At 36.8% G+C, this 16,672-nt stretch overlaps 1 protein-coding gene and 1 pseudogene across 1 annotated transcript; one reads left to right on the top strand and one right to left on the bottom strand.

Annotated features, from left to right (window-relative positions):
* Positions 1–643: 643 nt before the first annotated feature.
* Positions 644–3,635, bottom strand: LOC148861454 (alpha/beta-Hydrolases superfamily protein). Its single transcript, XM_088941988.1, has 4 exons — positions 2,999–3,635; positions 2,737–2,919; positions 1,171–1,415; positions 644–1,072 (listed from the first exon to the last, which is right to left on the bottom strand). The coding sequence occupies exons 1-4, from the start codon at positions 3,278–3,280 to the stop codon at positions 826–828; spliced, it is 957 nt and encodes a 318-aa protein (XP_088798114.1). The 5' UTR covers positions 3,281–3,635; the 3' UTR covers positions 644–825.
* On the top strand, positions 3,430–15,490 carry LOC148861453 (small ribosomal subunit protein RACK1 pseudogene; annotated as a pseudogene).
* Positions 15,491–16,672: the final 1,182 nt, after the last annotated feature.

The raw sequence follows: 16,672 nt of genomic DNA, 5'->3' as shown, positions 1-16,672 counted from the left end.
TGAATTTTTTTCTTAGCATTAAGTTAAATTAGGGCAAAATTAAATAAAACCAACTTCTTAGGCTAAAGTGTGCTCTCTTGCTTCCATAATTGGACTGTGCTGAATTTGTTTTTTTTGAACATTCTTTTATTACCTTTTGCCTTTTTTTTTTTTTGAATTAATTACCCTTGAAATATTTTCTTAACATTAAGCTAAATTATGACAAAATTTAATAAACCGACATAATAATCCATGCAAAGACCTCATAAATTATAGATAAATTGTATGTTCATCATTAGATCTGCGAAAGTGCACCCTGAAGTATGTATTGTAGGTGGCCTCATCCTCAAGGACCTCAACCATCTGAAAATGGATCTCTATAGCTTCATTATAAACAATGGAAACGCTGAGGCCTCACCAATATGGCAGAGCGATGGGGCATCAGGATTCATGAAGTGTTTCAGATTCGCCTGAGAGCACTTTGTGTGGAAACACCGTCTCTTTCAACTGTCCAAGGAACCAGGAACTGATATTCTCAACTAGAAAAATTAAATAGCACGGCTGAACACAAGCAAAGAAGACCATAAAAGGTGTATTGGTCAATGCCTTACATCCAGACGGTCATATTTCTGAGGCTAAGCATTTTTAAAGCCAGTATACGGTATTTGGGAAGAGTGCAAATATAAATATCTCCACTGCAAAAACTCTGATGTACTTGCTCATAACAACAAAATTCTACCACATAAAACTACTTTTATTTTAAGACAACAGAGTTCACACTAGACTTGCAAAGGAACAGCATCAACTGATGGACTAAAGGGGGAGAAAAGAAAGAACATAACCCGATCAGAACTTCTGAATGAAGTCATGAATGTGTGCACTAATTTCATCAGCCCTTTCCTGGGTGATGAAATGCCCTACTCCTTCCATTACAACAACTTCCTGCAGGAATGGCACATCTCTTTTGAAGCCACCGCCATGTATGTATTCCTTTGCACCTGGAGTAGTGTAGGTCACATCCTGGTCGCCCACAATAAACTTCGCTGGCACTTTCACTTGTACGTTAGTCCATGGTGCTGTGAGCTCCCACGTTCTGAAACAAAGATGGGAGAAACATTACAATCTAAAAGCAATAAGCTAGTGCTCTAGTGGAGGAGACAGGAGAAAGGGAAAAATGACATGTTAACATACAGGTCCAGAGCTCGGTAGTAGTTCAGTCCCCCGGTGAAGCCCTTTTGCTCGAATTTGGTAGCATAGTAGTTAACGTCTTCTTCTGTTAGCCAAGGAGGCAACTCATCAACTGGAGGGGCATCATGTAAGCTTCTAATACTTCCTTTAGGAAGGATGAGGGGGCCTGTTTTTTTATATGTTAGGAAATACTTCATTATTTTTGTAGCACCAGCTTGAGCAAACTCAGCTTCTATCTCTCCAGGTTCCTACAACATAATTAAGAATACCCACTTAAAAAATAAACAAAAGATTTGGTCTTCATGCCAATGAAATGCAAAACAGTCCATAACAACACCTACAAGTGAGAAAGATAAGCCACTGACCATTTTTTTTTTCTCTTTCATCATGATCAGTTAAGAGAATCATGCCGTTATCACCATGTTTTAAGTGGGTAAGCTGGGATTGGGAGGGAAGGACAAACAAAAGATTGTGGACAGTGGTATTTATAATAATAACAGGGGATAAGTAGAATGTACTCTACCTCAGAATTTTGAATTCCACTGAGCTAGAACAATTCAAAATTTCAAACAATTTCACCTATAACACCAATACCTGCCCGTGTATTAGCATCAGGGCACCTAGAACAGTAACAGGCATTAAAGATGGTTGGTCCCATAAAGGCTATTTCTCTTTTGGTTAACTGACGAAAGGTAAACAGAATTTTGTTGACAAGTAGAAAAGGATGTGGTACAGGGAAATAAAGAGGCTAGTTGACAAGAGGTTTGGAAATCCTAATAATCGTACAAGATGGGAATGCTTTACATGAAAAAAAAAAAAAAAAAATCTAAAGCTTAACATTACTAATGAGGATACTGTTGTGTCCGAGTACAAAATCTCCATGTCACACATGGTGGAATTAATGGATGTCCAGTGGGAGAATTGGAAAAGGAAGGAGGTTATAAAGTAGAGCAGGGGAGGGAGAGTAGTTGTACAGCAACCCAATTCCAGGGATTTCTCACCAAAAATAAAATTCATTGGTGGGTTGTCTGCAGATCGTAACCACCGCTGCCAAATCAGATTTGTATTTTGTTATTTTAGCATGTAGGAATTGCATTATCTACCGGAGTCCTCTGCGGGAGGAAACCCCGTATCTGGGTCTGATCCAGTCTAAGCTATCGTCTGGTTTGCTACCCGTAAGACAGTAACGTGGCATGCATGTGGATGCAGCTACGGATCAATTCATTAATATATGAAACGACTTGACAAGAGAGGGTTGCTCTTGCTGGGTGATGTAATCTGTTGCTGGAGCAGATCCCGAGTGCTATCGCTGTTCTATCTTATACAAAATCCAATTTAAGAATTTAAAGAAAAAAACCATAGATGGTGGAAATTGTGGATCAGAAATTCCAATAGCCGTGATTGTGACTTAAAATCAAAATAACTCTCGGATGGGGATTCCTCCGGTTAGGGGTCTCGAAGGAGAAAAAATAACAACAAATAGGGGAGGAATGAAAGATAAAGGCAAGCATCTATAGTAGAATGAATCGCCATTTGAAAATTTAAAAGGGTCAGAAGAAACAACAAAACCTGAAATCTGCAGATGTAATAGTTATCCCCAAAGGCGGCTCGCAACCTCTGAACAGTCTTCCCGGCCGGATTTCGAGGAATAAAGGAGACGCTAAGGTTAACCAATGCCTTAACCCGGTCCGGCCGAAACAAGCAAAGATACCATGCGATGAGAGCTCCCCAATCATGTCCCACCACAAAAACCTAGCAAACAAAATCCAGCCTAATTAACGAGACCCAAGTACAGAAAGCTGTTTAATTTTGCGGTGACAGAGGTATGTACCTGATCTTGGCCGAGGATGTTGAGGAGAGCGATAAGGTCGCCAACAATGTGAAAGACGGAGTAGCTAGTGATGGAAGGGGGAGCATCAGTATCTCCGTAGCCGCGGAGGTCAGGTGCGACGGCTCGGTAACCGCGGGCAGCAAGAGCGACGATCTGGTGCCTCCAACTGTACCATAGCTCGGGGAAGCCGTGAATGAAGAGAACGACTGGTCCTTCCCCTTTCTCCGCTATGTGCATGTTTATTCCATTCACGCTGACCATCCTATGTTCTATCCCCTCCATCTCTCTTCCTCTTCCTCTCCCCTCTCTCACTCAGCTCAAGCTCTCTAATAGGTGGGGTGGAGGTGGTTTTCCTTCAAAATTTAAAGCAGAGTCTGAACTCCAGAACTTTAAATGCTTGCTCTGTTATTTTTTGCCCTCTCATGTAACAAATGTCTCTTGGCGTTGCGGCTGCAGTTGCAGTTGCGTGGAGCGAAGACGGGTCCTTTTCACGTGTATGTGGATGTCAGGAACGAGCCAACGAGGAGAACGAGTAAGGATTGGATTAGTTGAAGGCAATATCTGTACATCGAAAATTCGGGCTTGCTCCTCACAGCACTTACACGGTATACTAGGGGTGATCATTCCACATCAGCCCGTAAATTTTAGGGCTGGATTAGGGATTAATACTTCAAGCCTGGCCTGGCTCGGCCCGGCCCAATCTGCATATATTTAAATTTACACATGTATATATATATATATATATGTTATTTTATATTATATTATATATTTTATATATAAATATTATAACATGACGTATAATTTATATTATATGTAATATTTTATATTACATAATGTATAAAAAAGGTTTATATGTATATTATGTCATTTAATATATAGATATGTAATGTTTTATATATGAGTGACATTGGCCCGGAATTAGGCCCGGCCCAGCCTGGGCTCGTATACATTTGGGCTAGGGCTTATGTTTCAGGCCCGGAACCCCAGGCTAGGCTAGGCCCGGGCCTAAGCTATAGCACTCATCATAAGTGCAAAGCCCAGCCCGGGCTAACCCTGGCTCAGCCCATGATCACCCCTAGACAGTACGTTGGGAATATCTCCCCAACTTGTATATTGTCATTATAATGTTATATCATAAATTTATTTATTTTTAAATATTATTGTCATTTTTTTAAAATTTAAATTTAATTTTTTTAGTTTAAATATTTTTAACCAATCAACCAAATTGAAAATTAACTCAATCAATACATTTCAAGTTGGTTGGTTTTCATTAATGTTCATTATGTTTCAGGTGACCAACTTTCCAACCTTGATTAGGTCAATTTGGTTGGCTAACAACCTACAATCGAACTGAACGACCCTTGAACACCCCTAATCTCAACTAAATTAATAGTTTAATCTCTAATAAATAGCAATAGTTTAATCTCCAATAATTATAAAAAATTTATAGTGAAAATAAATAAATAAACAATAAAATATGATAATTAAAAAATATAATAAATACTAAAAATATATTAAATTAGTCAATAAATAGTGTAATCTCTAATAAATACAAATCAATAAATTATAAAAAATATATAATTACTAAAAATAAACTTATAACAAAAATACAATAAATACAATAAGCACAATAAATTAAATTTAAAAAGTTAAATAATAGTAGTTTAATCTTTAATAATTATTCAAAATTTTTTGTTAAATAACAAAAAAAAAAGATTTATACATAACATTGAAAATATATTTATCCAAAATACAATAAATAATTACTGAAAATCAGTAAATATTAATTTTAGTATATAAATAAATATAAACTAACATTGTCAAATTATTATTAATAAATATTTTTTTTTTGAAAGTTAATTTCTAGAGTTAGTAATTGATAAAGGTGAAATTAGTTATTAACAATATTAAATATTTATTAAATTTAATAATTCATAAAATTATAATTTATACTATTATTACATAATTTCATTATTAATTTTTTTTTTAAAATGTTAAATTATTATTAATTTGAATATTATGATACCTATTATAATTATTTTTCTACTTTTAAGAAAAATTTTCAATTTATTACATTATTTTGTTATTTTAAGTATATAAAAATTAGTTATGTTAAATATGTAAAATATTTAAATTTTTTTGTTATTTTAATTTTATTTATTTTATAGTTATTGCATAATATTAAATATTTCATTATATAATTATTTAGCTATTTTTAATATTCTTATTTAAGATATTTAGTTATTGGAAAATTTTAAGTAATATTTTTCTTTTTAATGTTAAAGCTTTATTATTTTAATAACATTTAAATTGATATTTCATAAAATTATATTTTATATTGTTAGTACATAATTTTTTGATGAATTTTGTAAAAATATAAAACTATTAATAAGTTAAATATTATTAAATCTATTATAATTATTTTTTATATTCTTAATAAATATTTTAAAGTTAGTATATAATTTCATTATAATATTTAAATAATTCTTAAGTTTTTTAATTGAAACTTTATTTAGATAGATACAGACAAAAGTGAAGAGAGGATAAATAAGAATTAGAGATAATTTAGGAGATAAATAGGAATTGGAGATAATTTAGGAGAAGGTGGGGGATAGTGGTGCCACTTGGATAGACATTAGAAAAGCAAATACATCTTTCTTTGGGTTGGGAAAATCTTCTGGTAGCCGTGATAGTCAAAAGACGCATTGAGATTTTGCATGAAGATCTGAGTAGCCCAATGCACGTTTGCCAGACACACGTCTTTCCACGTGAGAATAAAACGCGAAAGACGCAAAAAGCTTCATTTGGAGCTTCCCGAAGTCAACCCAAAATGGGCTTTTCGTGTCTTTTTGGCGTTCCGGCTTTTGGTGGTTAGATCTTCCATGCATCAAACGGAAATAGATCTAAAATTGGTCTACTCAACTTGTAAACAGCCAAAATACCGTGTAGAAAGACACACCAAATGGGCCCTTTATCTATTGGTTGTTAGAGATAATTTAGCCTATGTTGTTTTCTTATTGGTTTAATGGATAATTACATGAAATTAAAAAATAAAAAAAAATAAGTGGGTTGGGAGCAAGGAAAGGCATGGTGATGTGGATAACCTTGCTTTATATATATAGAATAGATTGTTGTCACAAATTATTCCCGTTCGATAGGAATAAGACCTTGGGTATCGAGATCTCAATCTAAGTCTGTCTACCTTTATTTTGCTCTATTGTGATACGGTTTGCAAAAGAAAGCCTGCGTATGATGGGTTTCTTTTCTTTTTGGGTAAATTGTTGAAATATCCCCTGAAGTTTTTGTCTGTGGTGAAATCTCCCTTGAAGTTTGATAATTGTAATCACCTCTTGAACTCTGTGACATAGTTGCAACTTGCAAGTAGATCTCTCTCTCTCTCTCTTAAATCTTCTAGTAAGAGGTATAAAAATGTCTAAAATACTCATGTAGTTACTTTTCACCCAAATGTTTATTTTTCAAATCTTCTCTTCGTATGAATCGCTAGCCCAAACCCTTCCAATCTCTTTTCTAACATTAATTTATTTTTTAAATTTGCCCATCTTATCAATAGCTCAAAGGTAAAATTACAACTTTTAAATTTTCTTTATTTATTATTGTTGTTTTTCTATACAAACCAGCCTTAATAGTAATTGCATAGGTATTTTGGATATTTTCATGCCTCTTGATAGTAAATTCTAACAAAGGGGGTCCACTTGCAACTGTGTCAAAAGATTTAGTAGAAGTGATTGCAACTTTGCAAGTACCAAACTTCAAGAGAGGTTTCTAGTTTCAACAATGGTCAGAAACTTCAACGTGGGTGGGGGGAGGGGGGTCAGGCATTTCCCTTTCTTTTTTTTTTTCCTCATTTTGGGTTGAAGTTTATGATGGGATTAGCCATGGGAACTTTTTTTTTTTTTTTTTTTTTTTGGGATAAGAAAGAAAAAATAAAAGGCTATGCAACCCAAGGGATAGCCTTAAAAAATATAGAAAAATTGCCGCTCTAAATTATCTAAAGTCTAAACTATTACTATATCCTTAATTGTGCATTTTAAGAAATTTCCATCTCTATCTCTATTAATAATTATTGCTATATATGCATCAAAATTAATTTTAATTTCGTTTACTTTTAGGACTCAACCATTTAACCCACCTCATTTTACGAATCCCACCAATATGGGTATTCTATTCTTAAATTGAGTATGAATCCGACCAATATGGGTTGAAGAGATATGTTCATGAATGGATACTGGGTAGCAGTAATGATAGGATTATGGTACAAGTCTACTTGCCCATACACGCCCTTGCAGCTAAGCCACACTCAATAATAGAAAAAATGGCTAAGCCACATTTTGTTGTAAAATACTAAAATGTAAAATGAAGCTTCCGCACGACATTAGAGAATAGAGACAGTTGAATGATTTAACTCAAATCTGCACCTCGTCCGGGTTGGTGTTTAAGACATTGTAAATATAAGAATATGATAGGCGTTGTTATTTTTTTACAGGATTATTTGACATCATTCTCGTGGACCCTAAAAAAGCTTGTTTTTTTTTTAACGTTTTTTACAGGAATAATTTTGGCACCCGTCTTTAGTTTGGGTGGTGGTTGTGGCGGTGAAAGGACAAAATTCGACGTGCGTATTGTGAAGGTATAATCATAGGGTACTGCACCAACTAGAATCTGCTGGCCAAAGTTGCTCCACGATGTGACCAACTGACGATAAGGCAATTAATCCCACCGCCAGTATCCCCACATCATACAGAATGACATGTCTAGATTGCACCTTAGATGAGCAAATGTCAAAGCATGTTTCATAAGTAAAATATTTTCCGTACGGATTTCCATTGTGTGCCCAATGAAATCACCGAGGCATGGATATGGAGCAAACAAATTTCGCTATCTCATCCCATCCGGCCATATGTGGGTGACCCTCTATTCACATTTCTATTGATTTTCAACCCAACTGCCTGCGCCTGTCACAAGTGACCACTTGTGAGCTCTAATTGCTTGCTTAGTTCCGTGATATGCGTGTATTAATAAAACATTAATAAAATGATTTTATTATGAGTTATGATTTCTTTATTTTCATGGGCCGGGTATACATGTGTCATTATTTAATCTATTCAAGTGAGAGGAGTAAATCGGGGCATGCTGTTTGTGATGCTGTACGATTTTGAAGCCCAATACGATTTGTATGAGTCGATGGATTGTATTGGGTTTGGGGTTTTAACTGTTTGATTTTAATCTCATAAGAGATTAAATCTAACAGGTTTGATTGTTTAATTACATGAGAAATTGCACTTGTTTGAAAAATCTGTTTTTTTTTCTTACAAAAACCCAATTTTGAATTTGTCTTATATTGGAAAATTATAAATTTTGTTTTCAGTTTTTCAATAGGATCTGATTTACACTCCTTAGAATTAGTAGAGGAGAGTATGGGGTTTCGATACCGTGCAACGCGTGCACGTGTGTGCGGCGCAATGAGGCGCTTTAGAGGCTCACTTTGTTCGCACCCGCGTGGTTCACGATGGACGGTTATGGTTTTGATGCATTGATCATCGTTGATCACCGTTAATGAGATCAACAGTCATGATTTGATCGGATGTGATCAAGAGGCACAATTCAAAATTAGCAGTCACCAACTATTAACTACTTTTTAAATTGTGACTGTTCAAAGTGCCTTCTCTAAACCAACACCTATATTTTCTTCATACGTTTTTACAAATTATTTAAGGAGCATGAATCAGACTCCAAATCACACAATTTCGAAATTCACTCACTCTCTCTCTCTCTCTCAGTCCGGTTTGCTACAGTCTCACAGAAGGTTTCTTTGGAGACTCTTCAACTTTGCTAGTTGCAGATTCTCGCCCAAGGCTCTGTTGTATCCTGTGAACGAATTTGCCTGTAACCTAACAGCAAACTCAATAAAACTGAGTGGGGGCAAATAACGTTCTAAAGATAGTGTCTTCAGACACGACTCAGAGCTTCTCCTCAAAAGTTACAGTGACCCAATTTTTCTCCAACATTAACTTAGTGGGACAAGTAGGACTAACATGGCTCACATTGTCGTGTATTGTTCATGGCCCACGATCCAACCTGTGGCACAACCCATGTATTTAATATTTATATATTTTATATGTCATATAAATTATAATTATATAATATATTAATGAAATAAATAATTTTTTTTCAATTTTATTATACTATTTTATTTAATTATTTTATATATAAACAATTGTATATATCAAATTCATACAAAATTAAAATTTTAAGTTTTTCTTTTAATTTTTTAAATAAATAACTTTGGCCTAATCTATGGCCCGACTTGACCCAAGACTCAGCCCACGGATTAACCTAGCACAGCATAGGCCCACAGGCGCACAGGTTTGGGCCATTGACCATGCCATACCAACTTCCAAAATATCTGGGAGGGAGGCACAACCCGTGGGCTGGCACAACACAACTTGCACAGGCCGCACGTTGAATTCAAAACTTGAGTCTTGTCAGCATCAGGGCAAGCCCGTGCCCATACCATTCCAACCGGGATCTTCTACCACCAAAACGCGTTCCAACATCCTCTCATACCGCACTTCTTAAATGGAGACTGAGATCCACTATAAAAGTGGAACCCACCCTGCCATGTATGAGATGTGGTGTGAGATGACGCTAATAGAGGGTTGGAACATGTTTATTTAGTAGGTGATCTAGTCTATTCTCAAACCTTGATTATTGAAATCTGGGCATACGAGAGAAAAACCTGCCCAAGGTCCCTGGATCGTATTCTTCGTAAGGGTCCATTGCGAAGAGTGTAAATGATGGTTAAGTGGATATTGAGATATATTGCCAATAAAACATGTTCAACACCCTATCAATATCAATATGGTCACACACCGCATATCTCATCATGGGAATGGAATCCACCATGCATAAAAGTGAGATTGTGCGGTGTTGGAATGCCATTTGGTTGGTAGGGGATGCGGATTAATACATGTGTTTGGGTTTGGGTTTGGTTTTGATGTCATAGTATTTAGTAAGAATCTACTTATGTATTGAAATAGAAAAATTGAAAAATAGAAAAACCAAATCGAACCGACACGATTAAATAAAAAATTTCGGTTAACTGAATCAATTGGTTCAGTATTTAAAAAAAAAAAATCAAAGGTACCAATTAAGTTCCAGTTAATCAATATAAAAAACCGTCGGTTAATATATTATATTATATTATATTATTTATGTCATAAATGAATATATATATATCTGCATTATATATAATATAATATATATTATTTATTATTTATAGTATAGTATTTTATATATATTTCTAACTTATATTATATATTTATATATTTATTTATAATATATTTTAGAAATAAAAAAATTGATGAATTGAATTGGCAGTGAACCAAGCCGACCAATTGATTAATCGTTTAGCTTCTGTTCAATTTGAGTTACCAGTTTGATTTGGAAAATAGGCCCACATTTGAGCACCCCAAATTGAAAGTGATAGTTTTCATAAATTCCGGTCCATATCCGGTGTGGGCATTAGAGCATTGAGAGGACCGGGAAGGACGCACCTCTGGTGTACCAGTTATTGTGCCCATGGTAAACGCTAGGTGGCCAAGTGCGGAGCAAGGCATGTTTGTATTCAAAGTGTATATTTCAATCTTGGGATTTGTGTTTAAACACATTATAACTTAAAATCCTTTGACAAGAAAGTAATTTCATCAATGCATATTAAATTAAAACAACTTTGCATTTACATGCACAAGTGCATTCTACATATTTGTATTTTTACTATAGGTTTTGTTTGGCATCAATGTAAAATTTGAGTATAAAATTTAACTTATTTTTGTTTCAAATTTTAATTTATTTTGTTTGATTGCAATACAAATGAAATAAATGTACTAATGAAAATAAATTCACTCTGCAACCAAACACAGCCCCTTGCACTCTTCCCGAATGAAGCCTATAAAATATAGAGAAATTACTTTTTTTTTACGGTTTTACTCTACATTCATGGTACTGTGTCATGTCCAAAAATGCTCTCAACGTCATAAACTGTAGACACCCAACAGCCAAAATTTTCTGCCATCAATGGTGGCCCAGTGGGTAATTTGACAAATATTCAACACAGGCCTGACTGGATTACACCTGTGTTGAAAACATTGAGGCCATTGACTTCACACCAGATGTTAAGGCTGCGTTTGTTTGTGGTGTAAACACGGACTGGTGTAAAACTCTACTCCCAGTCTGCATTTGTTGGCGTTTGTTTGTGATATTGAGAAACTACAGTCGAAGGAAAAGTTTTCTTTCCATCCTATTCCAGCAAACGATTGCTGGGAATTTATATACAGAACAGAGTTTGGCTCACCAATAGGAAGGTAATTACAGTCTCCTAAAAGAACAATGAAAAACAAAACCAAGAACAACTAAAACATACAAGAGATAAGGATAAGGTTTACAAAGGATAAGGCGATTCTAAGATAACGCTCGCTTGCTCGCTTAATACCCCCCCTCAAGTTGGAGCATGTAAATGGGAAATGCCTAACTTGGCAAGAAGATGTTCGAATTGTTGCCCGCCCAGGGCCTTTGTAAACATATCGGCAAGTTGCTCTAAAGTCCGGACGTAGGAAGGCCGTATATTCCCATTCTGGATTTTATTGCGGACAAAGTGATAGTCTACTTCAATGTGTTTAATCCTCTCATGGAAGACCGGATTCGCAACGATATGCAAGGCTGCTTGACTATCACAGTATAACCGCATAGGGTCATGATGATCAACTCCTAATGAATGCAACAACCCTTTTAACCATTTCAACTCACATGCAACTGTTGCCATAGACCTGTATTCCATCTCAACTGATGATCTGGACACTGTAAGTTGCTTCTTTGTCTTCCACGACATAGGTGCTCGGCCCAATAAAACAAAGTATCCTGTGAGAGTGCATTGTGTTAGTGGACACCCGACCCAGTCAGAGTCACAGTAGGCATGCAATCGAAGATCACTACCAGCTGGAAGGAAAATTCCCTATCCCGGGTAATGGTCAAGTAAATTAAACGACCCACTAGCCTCCTGTAATTCTCCGACTTTATCATCAGAGGATCATCTGCCAGAGCTAGTTTATGATTTTGTTCTAGGGGAAGTCCAGTTGGCTTAGCGCCTAACAAACCGGTTTCTGATATGATATCCAACGAGTACTTCCGCTAACAAAGAAAAATACCTTTCTAGCTTCTGGCGACCTCCACTCCTAAAAAATATTTCAAAGTTCCCAAGTCCTTAATGTGGAAGCATTGGCTGAGATACTTCTTGAATCTCCAAATGGCATTGCCGTTATTTCCAGAGATGACAAGATCGTCCACGTAAACCAAAATATTTAACTGTTCGTGCTTCCGTCGAAGCGTAAACAATGAGTAATCAGATTGTGACCGGGTAAAGCCATACTGTTTCAAGGCTATCGTGAGTTTAGCAAACCAGCAACGAGGGGTCTGTTTCAAACCATAAAACGACTTATGCAGCTTGCACACCTTTCCAGGTAGTCTTGAAGCAAATCCAGGAGGCATCTTCATATACACTTTTTCTTGTAGATCTCCATGGAGAAATGCGTTTTGCACATCCATCTGATGCAGTTCCTAGTTTCTAGCCGCAACAACTACAAGGAATGTTCGAACTGTAACCATCTTTGCCACATGCGCAAATGTTTCATTGTAGTCAATCCCTTCAACTTGTTTGTTTCCGAAGATCACCAAACGTGCTTTGTACTGTTCTATTGTGCCATCTGAGTTGTACTTTATCTTGTAGACCCATTTACTTCCGAGAGCCTTCTTCCCTGTTGGCAAGTTCTCCACTGTCTAGGTCCTATTGTTTTCTAAAGCTTCAATTTTCTTTTTCATTGCTTATCTCCAACGAGAGTCTTTGATAGCCTCTGAATAACTCTGGGGCTCATGACTTGCTGTGACAGCTGCTAAGAAAGAGCAGTGTCACAAAGAAAATTTATCACAATTCACATACTGTGTTATAGGATAGGGAGTACCTGAAGAGTGAGATCGACGAGGTGAACTGGCAAAGGGGCTCAGACTGTGGTTGGAACACCATGTGGTGTGTATGACGTAGTCCTTGAGATGACTGGAAGGACGCTTCACTCTATGGCCTCGTCCAAGTTGCTAATTCCCTGCATTCGTTTCTTCCACAGAATCCCCCCTTACATCATGCTCCCCTTCATTATTTTCACAACTGTCGCTTTGTTCTCCCTTTCTAATGACCTCACGAGTACTATCTCTTTTACTTTCACTATCTTCCTCGTCATACACTTCAGTCTCCACCTGGTTATAATCAAGATTACCATCATTGTGTCTGTATTCGACTTGTTTTTCTTCAATAGCATAGGGAAACTTAGTTTCTGAAAACACCACATCCCAGGGAACAAAATATTAATTATTTTCTAAGTCATAAACTCTCCACCCCTTCTTGCCAAAGGGGTATCCCACAAAGACACAACGTCTGGCTCTACTGGCAAACTTATCCCTGGTACGATTTAGGCTTCGTGCATAACACAAACACCCAAACGTTCGTATATGCTTGTAGCTTGGTTTCTGCCCATACAACATCTCATACGGTGTTTTTCCCAAAAGGAGAGTGAAGGGGGTCCTGTTGATCAGATAACCAGCCATCATAACACATTTTCCCCAAAACTCAATAAGGAGATTAGCCTGAAACCTAAGGGCTCTGGCAACATTCAGTATATGTTTATGCTTTCTCTCGATACATCTATTCTGTTGCGGTGTTTCAACACATGAGGTCTGATGTATTATACCTTGCTCAGAAAAATATTCCTTCAAGCAAGTAAATTCAATACCATTATCACTTCTAACTATCTTCACCAATTTTTCATATTGGCGTTTAACCATAGTGAAGAAGCTCCGCAGCGTTTTGCCCACTTCACTTTTGTCATTAAGTAAGAAAATCCAAACAACTCGCGAGAATTCATCAACAATAGTAAAAAAATACGAGGCACCACAAGATGCTTGTACAGAGTACGGACCCCATAAATCACAACGAATCAAATCGAAAATCCCTTTAGCATTATTTTCACTAGAATCAAACGTACCTCTTGTCTATTTGGCTTTTGAACAAACACCACAAATCCTATTTCCACCACTACATCTAATGTTCACATTAGGAAGAAGTTTAATTACTTTCTCGGAGGGATGACCCATTCTCTTGTGTCATAACTCGTATGGAGCTTTAACTTCTGCCTTATGAACCTTGCTTGAGTATGCACCTTTGAAGCAGTAGAGCCCTCCACGTAGTTCACCCGCACCAATCACCATCCTCGAAGTGTGGTCCTGTATAACACAAAACTTATTAGTGAATTGGATATTACAATTCGATTCCTCTAATAATTGCGACACAAATATCAGGTTACAATTCAACCGAGGAACATAAAGCATATTAGTAAGGTTCATGTGTTTATTTAAAATGACGGTCCCTTTCTTTATTGCCATGGCATGCTTTCCATCGGGCAATCCAACCTGACAACCAGTCACAGTCTCGGTATCATGCAAGTGATTCAAGTTCCCGGTCATATGGTGTGAGGCTCCTGTATCAATTATCCAATTCATACCTATCACCTTCTCACTTGTGCTGGGTTTGCAAGAATTCAAGAGATTAAGAAAAGTGGACCATTGTTCATTAGTCAATCCACCGAATGTTGTACGATCTCCTTCTATTGCATGGATTGATTCAGAAGTTTGCCCTACTGCTTGCGCAGCATTTGCTCTCTGTACTCCTCCACGTCCACGACCGCTATCGCCACTCCTATCGATAATTCTGACATGATTGTTTCTTCTTCCCGTGACAAGTTCATCCTTGTCTGGCATCTCACCAAAGAAGAGGAACATATGGTGTCCCCCGCCGCCATCTCACCGGTCATTCTCACTTCGTGGAGGATGTCGTGCTCTCCTCCGACGGTCAGTTCGCTCTCTCCGGCTCTTGGGACAGCGAGCTCTGCCTTTGGAACCTCAATACCAGCATTACCACTCACCGCTTCGTTGGTCACAGCAAGGATGTCCTCTCCGTTGCCTTCTCTATCGACAACCGCCAGATCGTCTCTGCTTCTCGGGACCGCACTATCAAGCTTTGGGATGCACTTGGAGAATGCAAGTACACAATTCAGGATGCTTACAGCCACACCAACTAGGTGAGCTACGTCAGGTTCAGCCCCAATACATTCCAACCCACTATTGTCTCTGGATCTTGGGATCGGGTCGTGAAGGTTTGGAACCTTACCAATTGTAAATTGCGCTGCACGTTGACCGGTTACGGAGGTTACGTGAACACTGTTGCAGTTTCGCCCGATGGCTCTCTTTGTGCCAGTGGTGGCAAAAACGGTAGAACTCTGCTTTGGGACTTGGCAGAAGGAAAGAGGCTCTACTCGATTGATGCGGGGGCTATTATTCAGGCTCTGATACCATGAGAACTACAGTCGAAGGAAAAGTTTTCTTTCCATCCCTGTTCCAGCAAACGATTGCTGGGAATTTATATACGGAGGAGAGTTCGACTCACCACTAGGAATGTAATTACAGTCTCTTAAAAGAACAATGAAAAACAAAACCAAGAACAACTAAAACATACAAGAGATAAGGATAAGGTTTACAGAGGATAAGGCGATTCTAAGATAAGTCTCTCTTGCTCGCTTAATAGATATAAATAAAGATTGGTGTAAAATTACATTTCCGGTTTATATTTATCGATGTTTGGATGGAGTACAATTTTATATCATAAATCAACATAAAACTCCACTTAAGATAAAGTTTTACATGGATAATCGATGTAAATACTATATCGATGTAAATGCTACATGGATAATCACGTTTACCAAAATACAATGGTTCACAAATTTTAAACTATTGGTGTTGAACTCCATCAATGAACTTTTTACATTGATGGAGTTTTACACTGCAAACAAATATAGACTAAAGAGTACAATGCATCTTTAGCAATCCACGGGAAGTTTTTTATCATGAGCAAGGCTGTAAAGTTTTTTGAATCTTTGGGCTTAAGCAATGCAATTTGTTTTTCTGATTGAAAGTCTGCATTTGGAAATGATGCAAATGGAGTGTAAATCCCGGTTGAGGTAAATTTGCACTCTAGTTCATTTCTGTTTGTTTTTGGCAGCATTATATTTATGCATTAAGAAATGACAGACCAATGCATATTTAAATTGATAGTAAGATGTAAAAGTACATCTATAAAAAATTAGTAAATTTGCATTCAAGTCGGCTTTTGATAAAAAAAAAAGTATATGCTTTATTGAAATTCATGTTGGCATCTATTACAACTAAAAGTCTATTAGGTAAGAAGGTAAATTTGTCAATGCAAAATTAATTCAACTTTGCAATTTATATGAACCATTTTACATTCTACATATTTACTTTCACACTTATTTGCATTGTTTCCAAACGCAGCCTAAAGTTTTAGTTTCTTGCCTTGATGGATTTATCAATCCGCAGAGGATGAGGTTTATAGGGGGGCTACTAGTAGAATTTCAGATTTCTGAAGTGGAGTGCGGTGTACTTATCCCTTAAAGACATTTTGGAGTTGTGAGAGTACGTGGAAGTTTCCTTTATGTTAAGGCCAAGGGAGTTCAATTGTTTGTTATTGCTTGTTACCTGACG

Source organism: Nelumbo lutea, chromosome 4 (assembly GCF_056320005.1).
Source record: "Nelumbo lutea isolate HS-2025 chromosome 4, American lotus-T2T, whole genome shotgun sequence".
Lineage (NCBI taxonomy): Eukaryota > Viridiplantae > Streptophyta > Magnoliopsida > Proteales > Nelumbonaceae > Nelumbo > Nelumbo lutea.
This window is presented reverse-complemented; position numbering and strand designations above follow the sequence as displayed.

Excerpts from the sequence above, each read along its gene's own strand:
- LOC148861454 (XM_088941988.1), bottom strand. The coding sequence starts at position 3,280 with ATGGAGGGGATAGAACATAGGATGGTCAGCGTGAATGGAATAAACATG. Across the intron at positions 2,920-2,998 it reads ACATCCTCGGCCAAGATCAG|GTTTTTGTGGTGGGACATGA; the intron begins GTACATACCTCT and ends TTTGTTTGCTAG. Across the intron at positions 1,416-2,736 it reads ATTACATCTGCAGATTTCAG|GAACCTGGAGAGATAGAAGC; the intron begins GTTTTGTTGTTT and ends ATTATGTTGTAG.